Below are 17,115 nucleotides of genomic sequence, written 5' to 3'. Positions count from 1 at the left end.
AATAAATAAATATAATATTAAAAAATACCATGAGGATCTGAGGATCATAAATCTTTATGCAGAAATTCTCTCTTCACAACCTTTGGGCAAGTTATTTCACCTCTCTGGGCCTTTCTGGGTTGAAGGACTTCAACTCATACCAGTTTCTAGTAAGAATAAAAGGAAACTTTACCTAGAGATTATCATACTAAGTGAAGTAAGCCAGACAGAGAAAGACAAATATCATATGATATTGCTTATATATGGAATCTAAAAATGTGATGCAAATGAACTTATTTACAAAACAGAAATTGATCCACAGATGTAGAGAACAAACTTATGGTTACCAAAGAGGAAAGGAGGGGGGAGGGATAATTTAGGAGTTTGAGATTAACATATACACACTACTACATATAAAATAGATGATGAACAAGGACCTACTGCATAGCATGGGGACCTCTACTCAGTTTTTGTAATAACCTATAAGGGAAAAGAATCTGAAAAAGAATATATATATATATAAGTATAAGTATATATACTTATATATAAGTATATATATATACTTATATATAAGTATATATACATATATATATATATATATATAAGATAAGTATATATCTCCAAATCACTTTGCTGTACACCTGAAACTAACACAAGATTGTCAATCAACTATACTTCAATAAAAATTTAAAAATTAAAAAAAAGAATAAAAGGCAACTTTGTTTTTAAGGCGTTCTAACTCTTATTCTTTTGATATTATGCTCTAAAATCTCTAGCTAAGACTAAATATTTCAACATTTATTATTATCCAGGACCCCAAATTACGTGAACTTCTGGATGTGGGGAACATCGGGCGCCTGGAACATCGCATGATAACAGTGGTGTATGGGCCTGACTTAGTTAACATCTCCCATTTGAACCTCGTGGCTTTCCAAGAAGAAGTGGCCAAGGTATGTGGATTGAAACTTCTGAAGCTTGTCACCTCGATCTGAATCCGTATGACATTGTCCTGATTCTTATGAAAGACTTTGAGTTTTTGTCATATTTAGCATGTGTTAAAATTCCATCTAAAAATCATTCTGCTGCCAAGTAGAAGTGTAATTCAAACACTTCCAAGTAATGGCATTGGCTTAGAATAATGGATATTTTACATTAGAAAATAAGGCTTTTTATATAATTTCTTTGCAAAAGAAAATATAGATGAAACCACATTCCATTTCACCTAAGCATCTTATCCCAACCTATTTTCTCTTATAGCCTTACCATCTTCTTTCCATCCCTCTCCTAGAGGGCAGACATTTCAGTACCTATTTAACTTCTTTTACCATGTGCACACTTAACCCATGATTATGCACATAGTAGCTGCTCAATTAATATGGGAAAGAATGAAAAGTTTAAAATTTTAAATAACAATTTTAAATAATAATAAATATTTATTCAGCCATGGACTAGAAAGATGAATTAGACATGGCCCTCTCCATTAAGGAGTTGCTAGTTTACTAAGATAGTGGGCCTTTCAGATGCATACAGAAATAACTAGAACAAAGGCAAGATATATCAAACAAGAAGCTATGAACTTCTGGGAAACTTGGACTCAAGTTTGATGCTTTCTCTAAAAATGTCCAGCTGCCATTAGAAGGGAACTGAAATGAACATATTGAAAGAAAAGGTTTCTTTTTCCATGTTTATAGTTTATAAGATACTAATGATGATCCTGACCCTTCATACAATTTCTTTCCAGAGTTAAGAATATGAATCTAGGAACACTTTGAAGTCTGCAGATCATGTCTGTGCCCTTACACAGCTTCTCACATCATGGATCAGAACTATGGGGTCATGTCATGCTGGTGTTCATTGCCTGAGCATTATGATCTATAATTTTTTAAGCCTCAGTGCTCTAACATTTTTTTGAGCTACACCAGATAATCTGACCTGACCTCTAATTCTTCAGTGATTACGGTAGAGGTTTATTTCCAAAAGTTGCATAACATCAACTTCAATTCTTATAATGGAATACATAAAATGCCAACTAGTTTTGACACATTGAGGTCTTTAGAAACTCCTCATCAAGACTGTGTTACAAACCCCATCTATTTTCTCTCTTTAAGAACCAAGTCACCCATTTACTTCTATGGTATAATTTATGCTTGGAGAGAGACTTCTGTTCAATGAAACATTGTCTGTGTGACAGCATTGTACTTGCCTTGCAATCATTCTTATTCTGATACCTGCTGGTATTCTGTTGAGTGTATACACTTCACTTCTCAATATATGTATGTATGGTTGGATGGATGGATGAATATAGATAAACAAATACTAAATATTTCTAAAATATTTTAAAAATATCATTCCTGAAATACAGTCATATTCAGTTTCTTAAAAAAATGACCAATTCATGATATTCATTAACTCTCAGTTAAAAGCATTCACTAAATGACAGTGACTTTCAGGGAGGCTTTTACTGTGAGTGAATATAGTTTTATATTACAAACCAATCTGCATATCTTATATTGCGTTAAACCTTTGTGCGGTTGAGTTGAAAACATTTTAATTTCCTCCTCGCTGTGGGCTTCTGCTCACTAATTGTCTTTAGGGATTTTGATTACTGAGCCCTGTAGTATTCCCTGTCAGAAATGAATCTATAGACGTTTTTCCAGCAGCTACTTGCTTAGTATAATTAATGAAGATACAGAATATGTTTTGCCTTCCCAGACTGTGATATTCTATAGGATATTTTTCCTCCATTGAAATTGCTCAGCCAGAAGATTAAAATTTGCAAACACCATGTACTCTGAAAGCTTAATTTCCACCCTTCTAGTTGTCAGCACTGTCTCATAACATCACACCTTCTGTTTAGTCTCTGGAGCCAACATACCTAGTACCTTGCATAGTGCCAGCACCAAAGGAAACAGTTTCCCTCATTATGTAGAACACCCGACAGGAACCTGAGCTTCTTCAAAAGTCAAATGTCTTCAGAAAAAATTGTTTACCAAGGGATTCTGGCTCATTCATTCATTCAACACATATTTGTCAGGTGCCTTCTGTGTTCCAGTGTCAGGGACACAGCATTCTGGAGGAAATAAATAGATAAATCACGATGATGAAGTACACTTACTGTGGGTCAGATGGAGGTCTGTGTGGAAGGATATAGCAGGAGAGGGTATGAGGATGGAGGAAGGGGATTATTTCTTCATGGAGTGCTCAGGGAAGGCAAAAATCTGAAGAAAGTTGCTCAATTGAAACAATATCATAGATTCCTGAGAAATCTCTTGAGTCGATTAAAATTTTTTTTATCAGAACCCAGACTTCAGCTTTCCTAAATATATTATTCCAGATTTGCGTGCTTTCTTTCTTACATAAATCACTTGAGATTGAATTTTTTATTTATTCTTTAAGAGAAGTGACTCCTTTCAAAGGTGGATTGGGAGAAAGCTGTCTTTCAATTTTTCCCTCTGTAGTTGGACTAAAAGAGTGGTATCTTTTGCAATTAAGTAAAAGTCACTCTTCTTGTTATGAAGCATTATTTGCCAACTCTCTGTGTCCTGAAGATGGACTTTCCCTGATCCCTCGAGGGATACTTCCCTTTAATATACCTGGAAAATGGGTGGTTTGTTTCACATTTGCCCTCTGAGTCTCACACTTCTCCCTGCATCTCCTGCTGCCCTGAGGACCAATGAACACATCCACATTTGCTACCCCTGGAACTCCTGGACTTCAGTCCCCCTCTCTGGGATGCCCTGACCCTCCTCAGAGCTTCAGGGGGGAGGTGAATACCATCATCCTTCCCTTTACTCTCCCACTGTCAATTCCCAACAGTCCTCCATGCACAGCTACGTGAATCCTGGCAAAGGTGGAGGTACCAGCAAAGGAAACTAGCAAAGGCAACAGAAGTCGATTTCTTGTATTGTAATGTAGGCTTTTGAAGGACTTTGGCTTTTATTTTGAGGGAGATGGAAGCCATTGGAGGGTTTTGAGCAGATGGTGGACTTGGTCTGACTTAACTCTTTAGTCAATAATGGACCACAAGGGCGGAGGCAATAATGGAAGCAGGGAGATCAGGTAAAAAACTGTAGAAATATTTTAAGTGGGTTATTAGTATCTTGGACCAAGGGGGAGCTATGTAGGAGATAAGAAGGGGTCTGAATATCTATATCTACATCTACTTAAAGGAAGAATCCAGAGCATAAACAATTGCAATTGTATGTTGCATGTGAGAGAAAGAGAAGAATCAAGGATGATGTTAGAGTTTTGATGCAAGAGACAGTAAGGATGGAAATGCCACTTTCTTCATAAGGAAAGTTTAAAGTAGAACACATTTGGTGGTATACAACAAGGCTTCAGCTTTGATTATGTTCAATTTGAGATTATTATTAGATACCCAAAGAAACATGTTGAGTAGGCAGTTAGATATATGAACCTGGGGTTCAATGCCAAATATAATGCAACAGTTTGGAAGTCATCAGGTTATAGATAGTATTTAATGAGGCAGGATGAGCTCAGCCAGGAAGTGACTGTAGATACAGAAGATGTCTAAGACCTGAGTCACTGATACTCCAACATGAAGAGATTGAGGAGATAAGAAAGAATCAGAAAAAGTAGGCTGAGAAGGAGTAGCCAGTGAGGTGGCAAAGAGGCCAGTATGTGTGTTTGGAAGCCAGGTAAGCAAAGTGTTTCAAAAAGAAGAGAGTGATCAACAGGATCAAATGCTACTCATAGGTCAAGTAAGATGAAGGCCAAGAATTGACTGGTGGATTTAAGGATATAGAGGTCATTGGTGACCTTGATTAGAGCAACTACAGTGGAGTAGCAGGGTCAAAGTCTATTGGAAAGGGCTCTGGGGAATATCAGTGGAGGCAAATTAAGAAACCAAAAGAGATTGCTCTTGTGAGAAGTTTTGATGTAAAGGGCAGGGGAAAAATGAGAAAGCTGCTAGAAGGGGGAAGTGAGACCAAGAGATAGTTTTTAAGATGGGCGAAACCACAAAATACATGTATGCTTGTGGGAATGATCCTGTGGAGGGAAAACAATGTAAGCGAGTCAGAGAATTGCTCGAGCATGTCCTTGAGCGGACAAGAGAGTGGTAGGATCTAGTACAAGGCTCAGTAAACTACAGCCTGAGGCCAAGTCTGACCCACCACTTGTTTTTATAAATAAAGTTTCATTGGTACATAACAATGCCTATTTGTTTACAAGTTGTCTATGGCTGCTTTCACTAGACATAGTTGAGTAGTTATGACATAGAACATATGGAGTACAAAGCCTAAAACATTTACTCTCTGGTCCTTTACAAAGAAAAAGAAAATTGTTGACTGTCTCTTATTCACAAATAGAGGGGCTGTGCTCAGACAGGAGCAAGGGCATTTAATCAATAAGAGGAGGAAAACTGGAGTCCATCAGTAGAGATGCTGGTAAATCGTCCATGTAATAGAGGGAATTGTAGATGTTTTTTGATTGCTTCTGTTTTCTCAGTGTCAAAGACAGAAGTCAGTAGCTGAGAGTAAGGACTATTAAATCCTCAAGCCTTTTATCCACACCAGTTGGCGAATTTCTTTAAATATCTGACTGGTAGGGTTAACATGGACTGCAAAAGACAGATCATTTACCTCAGCTCCGAAAAACAGTGTCATTGGAACAAGTTAACTGATTTATAAGGTCAATGCAAATTTTTCTATTGGCCAAGAAGTCTGAAGATAAAATAATTCTCTTCTTCCTGCCCAGTTCTAGTCCCTCTTTCTAATATTGTGCTTTCCTTTGAGGTGGGAGGCTACATAGAGATGTCTAATTGTGCCTACTTCTTCCTGCAGTCATGCAACCTAAACAACATTGTGTAGGTTAAAACAGATTGCTCTGAGCCAGGAGCAGGGTTCACAGGATTGCCATATGCTGGTGTTTACTGTCAGGTCTCAGGGATCCAGTATGTAACTCATGGGAGATCACTCTTCATCAAGAGAATTTCAGTAAGAAATGAATCTGTCTCAGGATTAGTAAAGAGGAATCTCTGTGTGCAAAGGCAACAGAGGTGGAGCCTTCCCTGTTTGGATTTAGAAATCTAAAATGATTTTCAGCATGTCTTCCCTCTGGGTTCTTGCCCCTGGAGGGCCACCCCATCACCCACCTGCCCAATTCCTATCCCAGATCCTTGTTCAATCCAATATAATAGCAAGATGGCCTATCACCCCGAGAGACAGGATTTGAGATTCCAGCTCTGATATTCAGTTCTAATTGGTTAGATATTCTGATAGGCCCCCTGGGTAGATACATTGTTGAACCACCACCCAGTTTGGCAAATTTCAGCCCAGACATTGTTTCAATGTATTAAAATGCAGTGGATTATGACAGCAAGGATCCAGGGGGTTAAGATTGAGATGCCTAATGACAGAGCCATGAAGGGGAAATTTTGTGTCCACTTCTCTGCACAAGAATTGAAAGACGCCATTGCTTCCAATCCTTAATATTTTACACAGTAAATTCTCTTGAGCATTTATAAATTGGAAAAACAAAATTAAAAAAAAATTTTTTTTTTGTTTAGCCATGCTACTCGCAGGGACTTGACCTGATTTTTTTTAACTTTGATTGAAATATAATATGCACAGAAAAGTGCACAAGCTGTAACTATATAACTGGATGAATTTTTGAAAAGAGCACTCACCCATGTGAGCAGCACCCCAATAAAGAAACAGAGCATCACCAGCACCCCAGGTGTCTACCCTACTAACACACCCTATTTTAACCTGCAACTTTATAAATTAGTTTTACCTGTTTTTAAAATTTCTGTAAATGAAATCATAGACTACATTTTCTTTTTGGTCTGACTTCTATTACTCAAAGTTTGTATTTATGAGATTCTTCTACATTTTGCATGTGGTTGTACCTTGTTCATTCTCTTTGCTAAATAGTATACCATAATTTATTTATCTATTCTATAGTTGGTGGACATTCAGACAGTTTCCAGTTTAGGGTTATTACAAATAGTGTTGTTATAAATCAAAACTACAACAGGTATCAACTCACACCAGTCAGAATGGCCATCATTAAAAAGTCTACAAATAACACATGCTGGAGAGGGTATGGAGAAAAGGGAACTCTCCTACAGTGTTCTCCTACAGGGAATGTAAATTGGTGCAGCCACTATGGAAAACAGTTTGAAGGTTCCTTTAAAAACTAAAAGTAGAGTTGCCATATGATCCAGCAATCCCACTCCTGAGGATATATCCAGAGAAAACTATAATTCGAAAAGATATATACACACCAATGTTCATAGCAGCACTACTTACAATAGCCAAGACATAGAAGCAACCTAAATGTCTATCAACAGACGAATGGATAAAGAAGATGTGTTATATATATATATATACATATATATATATATATATATATGTATTCACACACACACAGTGGAATATTACTCAGCCATAAAAAATAACGAAATAATGCCATTTGCAGCAACATGGATGCACTTAGAGATTACGTACTAAGTGAAGTAAGTCAGAAAGAGAAAGACATGGACTTACCCAGTGGTCCAGTGGTTAAGACTTTGCGCTTCCAATGCAGGGGGTGCAGGTTCAATGCCTGGTTGGGGTAATAAGATCCCACATGCCATGCAGTGTGGCCAAAAAAATAAAATAAAATAAAATAAAAAAAAAGACAAATACCATATGATATCATATGTGGAATCTAAAATATGATACAAAATGAACTTATTTATGAAAGAGAAACAGACTCACAGACATAGAAAACAAACTTATGGTTACCAAAGGGGAAAGTGGGTGGGGGAGGGATAAATTAGGAGTTTGGGATTAGCAGATACAAACTACTATATATGAAATAGATAAACAAAAAGGTCCTACTGTATAGCACAGGCAACTATATTCAATATTCTGTGATTAAACCATAATGGGAAAGAATATGAAAAAGAATATGTATATATATATATATGTATAACTGAATCACTGTACACCAGAAACTAAAACAACATTATAAATCAACTATACTTCAATTTAAAAGTAAAAACAAACAGTGTTGTTATAAACATATGGCTTTCTGTGAGGTATGTAATTGCTGGTCATAGGTCTTCCTATGTCCAGCCTTGATGGATATTGCCAATTTCCCAAACTGGTTGAGCCCGTTAGTTTTCTAAATGTTAATTCCCTCATGCAAAAAAAATCTTTAACAGAGGATCTCTGTCTGTTAAATTATTAGATTTTGAAGTAACTGTCACAGAATAAATGTGCTCTCCAAAAATATGTTCTATAAACTGACATTAGTTTCCAGTAGCTATTTCAGAATTTGGGGGTAACCTCTGTCACCTCTGCAGCTATGAATATCATAGACAATCTAGTTTACTCATTTGGGGAGTGTGATCTGGGATTTCCTGGAAGTTTGCCTTAACTACATCCACACCATTTGCTTGCCCACCATCCAAATAACTTGCAAGCTCTCTGAATTTCCTAATTAGCTCTCATATCTCTTTCCTCATCCTGCTCCCCGCTCCCATCTTGTTCAAGTTCTTGATGGGTGCCATCTGTAGACGCCTTCTACCTCCTTTCCTAGAATCCTCTCTTTGCTCTCCAGCTCTGTGTGTCTATCTGCTAGGAATGATCCTAAAAAACCTCAAACCTGATCTTGCTTCAAATCATTTTTATTGCATATTACCCACAAAATGAAGTTTTCTGCCCATATCATTCAGTCATTCATTTAATGAACAAATATTCATTGAGGGTGTAGTATGTGCCAAGTACTAGGGATTTATCCGTGACCAAAACAAACATAGCCTCTGCCCTTAGGTGTCAGTGAATCACCACTTGGACCCTAGCACCATTCTGCCTCAACTGTTCTAAACCACCTGTGATTCTTTCTTCCTTTATAATGGTAATTCTGTGCCCTCAGAAGTGTGTGCTTTCCTAGATGTCCCTTCTCCATTCTGTCCAGAATTTCCAAGCCTCCATAGGGACTCAGCTTACTCACCCATCTCCCCTTCTGTTTCATGCGTTCCATGAACAACTGATGGTTCCTTCCTGTTCTTTGATGAACCCCATGCATATTTGCTATTGCATTTCTCACACTTTAATTATCTGTCAGTGTGTCTGACACCCTACCCTGGATTTGTGAGCTGCTTAAAGTCAGAAAATATAGCTTAGTCATTTGTGTTCCCAAGATCTACCTTAGTGCTTAGCCGGTATTAGGCACTCAATAAATGTGTGCTTTGGCAGAAAAAATAAAAAGAAAGAAAGGAAAAAGGAGGGAGAGGGGAAGGGAAAGAGCAAGAAAGGGAGAAAGAAGCTTATGAATTCTTGAAAGCAATTGATAGATCATGAAAAATTGTAAAGCCATGGAGACTTTGAACATCATACACTCCAATATCCTCATTTTTGAGTTCAAAAAATTGAGGCTCCTGAGCTAGTTGCTCCAAGATCCCTTCCCCCCAGCACAGAACTCCCCCTAAGGTTTTCCAGGATTCTTGGTGGCTTCCAACCTCATCTTTCCCGATCCCAACCTTGTTCCCACTCAAAGTCATTGTCACTGTCATCCCCCTCTACCCACCAGTTACCACATGTTTTCTGGAGAAAAGAGAAAATATCTTCAGCTGGCCAAATAATTGAGACCTTTTAGGGGAAGGAATAAGAGAAGGTGCCACAAAGGGGGGGCTTTTTTTAAGAAAAAGAAATAATAGTCTATTAAATGAAATAGAAAAGAAAAAGAGGGAAGGGTCCTGCCACAGCCTCCTCTGGCCATTCCTGGTATAGAACTTGATTCCTCAAAAACCTTGAGACTTTTCTTAGACTGTCCTTCAAATTAATAATATAGATATTTAAAACTGACCTCAATAGACACAAAGTTCTTACATTTCTTTTTATTCTGAGACATGTACATTGAGATAATAATTTTCAAACACTAATGGATATTCTGTACAAAATGTGAAGTTGATCTCATTTCCTTTTTGAATTTAGCACCAACTTATGGTAAGTGAGTAATGGATATGTTTGGCTTTTCTTTAAATGAAAATGATTAAGAAAAAGAGAATGAGGTACCATATATTCTTTTCAGCAATGTATTTTGGGACATAATGGAAAACTGTGCTGATCTCCTTGGGGGTAGACTATATGTGCCAAAAATATTGCCATATTGAACATATATTGCTTTTTACACATGTGAAAAGTTAGCCCTCTTGGTTATTGTATTTTATGAGATCTTCATTCACTGCTATTCCTGGCCTTCTCATATGCCTATGTCATCTTAGGATATTCCCCCCACCCAATCATAAATAAGGACCAAGTTCTTGCCAGGTCAATACATTGCACTGTTAGTCTTGGGATTTTACAGTTGTGGATGTCCTTTGTTGGAAAATGAGATTTATCCCACGTTCTGCACTTGAGTTTTGGATGAGTGTGGGGCAGGTGAAAGATGTACATTATAAACTTTCAACTTGTGAAAGTGTTACCCATCTGGAACATCCATATAAAAGTTTAAAAGTTCAAAAGTAAAAAAAATACATAAAAAATAAAATAAAATAAAAAAGACATTCATTAAAAAAAAAAAATAGAGGGGAAACAAAAGGCAACTCAGATGGTAATCTCTTCTTACACTCAGATAAGAACCAGCAATTGCAATTCTGTTGATTGTGGAAGAAATCACCCTCGCCCACCTCCCCCGCCATCTCTTCTCATTCCTTAAACATAGAGCTTCTTTTGAACCAGGCATTGTTCAAGGGTGCCACAAAAAGGAATTAATGCTTAACTTAAGGGAAAGTACATATGCAAGGACACAGAAATGATTGTGATTTCAGACTGTGGGCTACTGTTAGTCCACTTTCCCCAGGAAAAGACAGGAAACTGCTTAAGCAGCAGCATCTTCGCTTTTCTTCCATCCATTCCATAACACAGAAATAAGCTGCTTCCCACTCATTCCTCTGCCTCCCTGTCTTCTGAGCCTGGCAGCTGAGAAAGCCCTAATTGTATTATCTGTGTACCTTACCTTAAAGCAGGCACAAAGATACATTTTAAAAACTCAGGGCTTCCCTGGTGGCGCATGACTAAGAATCCTGCTGCCAATGGAGGGGACCCGGGTTCGAGCCCTGGTCTGGGAAGATCCCACATGCCATGGAGCAACTAAGCCCGTGCGCCACAACTACAGAGCCTGTGCTCTAGATCCCATGAACCACACTACTGAGCCCACGTGCCACAACTACTGAAGCCTGGGCGCCTAGTCCCCGTGCTCCACAACAAGAGAAGCCACCGCAGTGAGAAGCCCACACACCGCAACGAAGAGTAGTCCCCGCTCACAACAACTACAGAAAGCCCATGCATGGCAACGAAGACCCAATGCAGTGAAAAATAAATAAATTTTTTAAAAAAGAGAGTTTATAAAAAATCACCATGAGCTTCCCCGTTGGAGCAGTGGTTGTGAGTCCGCCTGCCAATGCAAGGGACACGGGTTCGAGCCCTGGTCCGGGAAGATCCCATATGCTGTGGAGCAACTAAGCCTGTGTGCCACAACTACTGAGCCTGCACTCTAGAGCCCACGAGCCACAACTACTGAAGCCTGTGCGGCCTAGAGCCCGTACTCCGCAACAAGAGAAGCCACCACAGTAGAAGCCCATGCACCGCAATGAAGAGTAACTCCACTCGCTGCAACTAGAGAAAGCCCGTGTGCAGCAACAAAGAACCAAAGCAGCCAAAAATAAATAAATAAATAAAAATTTTAAAAATCACCATAATTTTTTATTATGAATACACAATGATGAAGAGAATGGATAAGTCACTAAGACATGACATAAAGGAAGAAGAAATCTAAGAAAATTTGGCTTCCGTGTTTAATTACTGTGGAAAAATACCTGCTGTCCTTTGAAAGTGGCATGTTGATCTGTTTCATCTAATGCCTTAATATCAGTTGTTATGTTTCAGTTTCCAGTGCATCAAATGCTCCCAAGGAATAAGATGCTCCTAAGAATAAAAAACAAAATTTTTGAAAATACTTTAAAATAATCTTCCTATTGGCTATATAATAATAATAATCATTCATTCATTCACTCAACAAATACTTAATTACCTACTGTGTACCAGGTACAATGTTGAGTGCTGGGGATAAACTAGACAAAAATGATTGTCTTCATGAAGCTTACTTAATGGTGGGTGTAGGGTGATGATAACAAAATAAATAAGATGGTGATAGGTGCCAGGGGGAAATAAAGCAGGGAAGAGAGATAGGAAGTGTTGCGGGAGGGAGTGTGTATTTCAATTTTAAATAAGTTGGTCACATAAGGTTACACTGATATGATGAAGAAAACCATGAAGATATTGGAGTGTGTCAAGTGGTTATCATGGAGGAGAGTGATGCTGAGATAGATGTGGCCCAGTGTGTTGGTGGAAGGGAATGATAAGCAGGGAGGAGAACAGGGGAGAGGTGAGAGGAAGAGGCTGGGGGATGTGACAGGTGACCCAAATAGTGGTGGGTGGCCACTGTGAGAATTTTGTTTTACTCTCAGTGACACAGGTATCTATTACATCATTTTGAGCAAGGGATGGATTTGGGGTGATGTATTTTAACAGGATTGTTCTGGTCACTCTGTTGAAAAGCTACAGTAGGGGTATAGAAACAGAAACAAGGAGAGCAGAGTGCTTGGGATAGAGGTGGTGAGAAATGGTTAGGTTCTGGATGTATTTTGAATGTGAAGCCAAAAGAGTTACTGAATGTACCAGATACATGAAATAAGAGAAAGAGAGAGCTAGGGATGATCTCAGGGCCTTTTGGAATTTCATTTATTGAGAGAGGGAGTGAGTTAGGAAGGGAAAATCAGATATTTGGCTTTGGACATAAAATTTAAAGCAGTGTTAGCCCAAAACAGCAAAATGAGCACAGGTGTGATCTCTTATCTCTTTTGAGTTACTGTGAATATGATGATAAAGGAATATAAATACACAATGATGAAGAGAATGGATAGGTCACTAAGACATGACATATTTTAGTAAGTTTGCAGGAGAAGAAAATGGAAAGAGGAAAGTGTCTGATAAGATAGAGTCAAGAAGACCACAGTCTAGGTTACATAGAGAGTTACAGCCAAGGAAACTCCTGACCTACTCAGAAACAATTGAGACATGCTCTAGACTCAAGTTCTACCAGCCCAGCAGAACATGGAGTAAGAATTGGGGGTGAGAAAAATAACCTTCCACTGCTTCCTCCTGATCCTCATGTAGGATTAATCAATAACCAATTACTTCCTGGGTCAAAGAGCTGAATGTCTGTCTTTTATGAAATTGAACAAACTAGTTGAAAAAATATTATGGTGGCTAGCATTGGAGTTCAGGATCCAGAGTAAAGCTCTTCTCATTTTAGCATTTGTGGATACTACACTATGGTGGCTGGCACCCACATGCTCACTGGGAAAGAAGTCTGCAAGCTGGTCATTCCCACTCCCACACCCAGAGCTCCCAGTCGGCCCTCCTATTGCCCCATCTAAGATGCGAACTAACAATAAAATATCCACAGACTATAGAGAAATGCTACAATACTGAATGACAAAGGAAGCCAAGATGAACAAAAAGAGAATAATAGACACACAAGGATAATTAAAGAAACAAATAAAATAAAAAAGGAGAAAGTATCTTCAGAGAGAATTTTAAATATATTTTATCCTTAAGAAAAGAACAAGGACTTCCCTGATGGCTCAGTGGTTAAGAATCCACTTGCCAATGCAGGGGACACAGGTTCGAGCCCTGGTCCAGGAATATCCCACACGCTGCAGAGCAATTAAGCCCATGTGCCGCAACTACTGAGCCCATGTGCCACAACTTCTGAGCCTGAGTGACACAACTGCTGAAGCCCGTGCACCTAGAGCTGGTGCTCTGCAACAAAAGAAGACACTGCAATAAGAAGCCCGTGCACCGCAACCAATAGTAGCCCCTGCTCACCGCAACTAGGGAAAGCCCATGCGCAGCAACGAAGACCCAGTGCAGCCAAAAATAAATAAATAAATTTATTTTAAAAAAGAAAAAAATAATAAAGTGAAATGAGGGTTTTGGACAGAACCACTTCAAGAATATGGCTGAGTGACATGAACGCTATGGAAAGGATACTTTGGGTATTTCATATTGGGGCATTTGATGGACATTTTCTCAGTTGTGCAAATTAGCAATGACTCAGGAAACTAGCTGGAGAGAGAGGTGGGTGTCTCCTCAGCTGATGCTCAAAATACATGAGATTCACAAAGATACAACTGAAAACCTCTCATCATGAAAACGTAACCAAAGCAAACATTTTTTCTCTTTTCTTCCACTCTGTGCCAAGGATGTTGCACTTTTGGGTGTTTTATTTCTTTCCATTTGAAGAATTCTCTTAAGGTTCATTTTAACTTGATATCACCACATTAAACTTTTCCCATTGGAAAGGAGAATGTCAAAAGGTGTTAGAACAGGGCTAGGGATATACTAGACAGTTAGCTCTCAAAACGTGGATCCTTACATCCACATCTTGTACACTGCACTTGCAGGCATGTAAACTCTTCCTTAGACCATCAGGATAGAGCAGTGCTTCACTTATCCAGGGAAAGATAATTGGGCAACAATCTTCAGAATACAGCCCCAAACATAAAACAAAGCATAAGGTATATCTATGAAGCCAATGCAGATGCTCTAAGCCCTAAAATTAAAGTTTCTATACTTTATTAACTGGATAGTCCCCTCAGCCCCATGCTACACACAGGACTGTGAGTTCTTAAAACTTATTCCAGCATAGTTCAAATTACAATAGGAAATGTGTAAAGTTATTATCCAAAACCGTGTAGCAAACCATGATGAATGAATAATTATGACAATGAAGAAGACATAAAAATTAATTTCACAAACAATAAATTATAAAACATGGATGTAATTCTGTTTCATTTACACATTCATTCATTCATGCAGTCAACTCAGGTCAACAAGTATGGATTTATTCCCCAGTGTATAAAAAACTGGCTTCAGAACTATAAGATCTCACACAAGTTGTGGGATGATGCACATCCTTTTCTTTGCTACTTCTATGAATGGTTATATGTAGTGTTTTCTATACTCTTCCAGTTACAATGATTTGATTTTCATGGACACTGCTAGGTTCTTACTCAAATAGATTGTTCTAGAGGTAGACCAATCAGAGACCTTTCCCAGGATTTTTCATACTGGTTATGAGGAAATCAATCAGACTCTCTCTGGTGGTAGGAGGCACCATATGTGACAACTCTTGGTGCAGTTGGTGGCCATGGGGAAGAAGTTGGTCAGTCAGGAAAAAAGTAATGACATCAGGAAGAGAGAGCAGTGAAAAAGCAATGAAGAAATCCTCCCTGGTATCCAGACCACAGTTTCCTGATACTCTGCAAACTGCAGTTTGTCAAATTTTTCCTTCAGTTACAGGAAATACCCAGTGTCCTTGGCAAATTCTCCTATTTCCTAGGCTAGTTTGAGTTGTGCTTTTGGCAACTGTAGCCTAAAGGCATTTGAATAACATGCACCTTTCCTTGATATTACATTATATGAGTAATATGGATTCTAGTGTCCCAGTGCTGATAATATTGGGTTGTAATATACTTCCTGATTTTGGTAATTATATTGTATTTGACAACCATTTCTCTTTGAATATGAGATCAACATTTTGACTATAAAATACAAATCTTCACTGCCACCCAAAACAGAGGAACTGTGCCGGAAATTTTGCCAAAATTCTAAATGCTCTACATAGACCTGTAAACGCAGTTACTTTTCAGACAGTCTTTTCTGCTTTTAATGAAAGTCTTCGCAGCTCATATACCATCTTTCACCATGAAAAGATTCTTTACTGTGCCATTAAGACAAATGCCCGGCAAGATGAATTCTGATGCCTGCCAGCAGGTGGGAGAAACGTGCTCAGCCAGGCAACTCAACCCTGAATGAGCTCTGCATTGTTCCTTCTTACTCAAATCCCAACCTGCTGCCTGCTGATGAGCAGAGGTAATGAGAATGACACCATTATCAATGATGGCAATAGGGGTTTGCCAATAAATTAAAAATAAATGGAAAGCTATTAAAAATTGTTAGGACTTTCATATGTCTCACAAATATTAAAATACCCTGTTTTAAATTATTATTTATTCCAGGAACCTTTTATTTAAAAAATACAATAGATTGAGGCTTCCAAATCAGCTACTTTGGAAATACCTGCTTTTAGATTATTGTCATCTGTCACTCCTTTTACTTCATTAGGGTAACCATTGACTCATAATTGCTTATATAATTATAGATTATAATTATATATATATATATTTTTATATATATATATATATATATATATATACACACACACACACACAGAGAAAGAGATTTGGTATTCCTTTTAGAATATTGTCATTTCCCCAAAGAACTCACTGAATAAATACATGTCTTTGAGGACAGACTTCACATTCTGCCTTTTCTCTGTGACTCTAGATGCTTGGTATCAGGTCACAGCCATGGACTGGGTGCCTGGCATGCCACGATCACGGGTGACATTTACAAGACACAGTTACTATGTGTAATTTTGTTTCTATCAATAGGACTAAGACTGACCACCACCTTGTGCTTGAGCTCAAACCTCAAACAAACAAACAAAACCCTCCCCCTTTTAAAGACAACGAGCACAAATACCCAAAGAAAAAAATGGGTTAAGAATGTGAACAGGAAATTTGCAGAAAAGAAAAAGTGGAACAACCCTGACATGTAAAACAAGGCTCAACCAGGCAGGTGAATCAGGGATGCCAATTAAGACCAATCCAAGGTCCCACACTGCATACATCAAATTTGCAAAAATATTCTGAAAGGCTGATAATAGCAAGTTGTTTTTGAAAATGTAGGAAAATACAAGCTCTCCTACACTGCCAAAAGGAACACAGAGTGTCCTTACCGCTTTGGTGAGCAAGCAGCTGCCTCTAGTACTGCTGAAGATGCATGGATCCTAAGAATACATCATGGTAATAACCCTAGAGAAACTTCTGGATGTGGCTTGAATCAACAAGAAATAGGTTTGTGCAAATAAATTTTTTTTTTTTTTTTTTTTGCAGTATGCGGGCCTTTCACTGTTGTGGCCTCTCCCGTTGCAGAGCACAGGCTCCGGACGCACAGGCTCAGCGGCCATGGCTCACGGGCCCAGCCGCTCTGC

General features: G+C 38.4%; 1 protein-coding gene across 2 annotated transcripts in view; it reads left to right on the top strand.

Annotated features, from left to right (window-relative positions):
- Positions 1 to 17,115, top strand: part of PLCB1 (phospholipase C beta 1) — a 692,666-nt gene that overhangs the window by 456,755 nt on the left and 218,796 nt on the right. For both annotated transcript variants that reach the window (XM_030872578.3, XM_060284359.2), the window contains exon 4: positions 792 to 929. In XM_030872578.3, coding sequence (XP_030728438.1) covers positions 792 to 929 — 138 coding nt within the window. The remainder of the gene's footprint in view (positions 1 to 791; positions 930 to 17,115) is intronic.

Source organism: Globicephala melas, chromosome 15, assembly GCF_963455315.2.
Source record: "Globicephala melas chromosome 15, mGloMel1.2, whole genome shotgun sequence".
NCBI classification, from domain to species: Eukaryota; Metazoa; Chordata; class Mammalia; order Artiodactyla; family Delphinidae; genus Globicephala; species Globicephala melas.
Note: the sequence above shows the minus strand (reverse complement) of the source record. Positions and strands in the feature narration are given on the sequence as shown.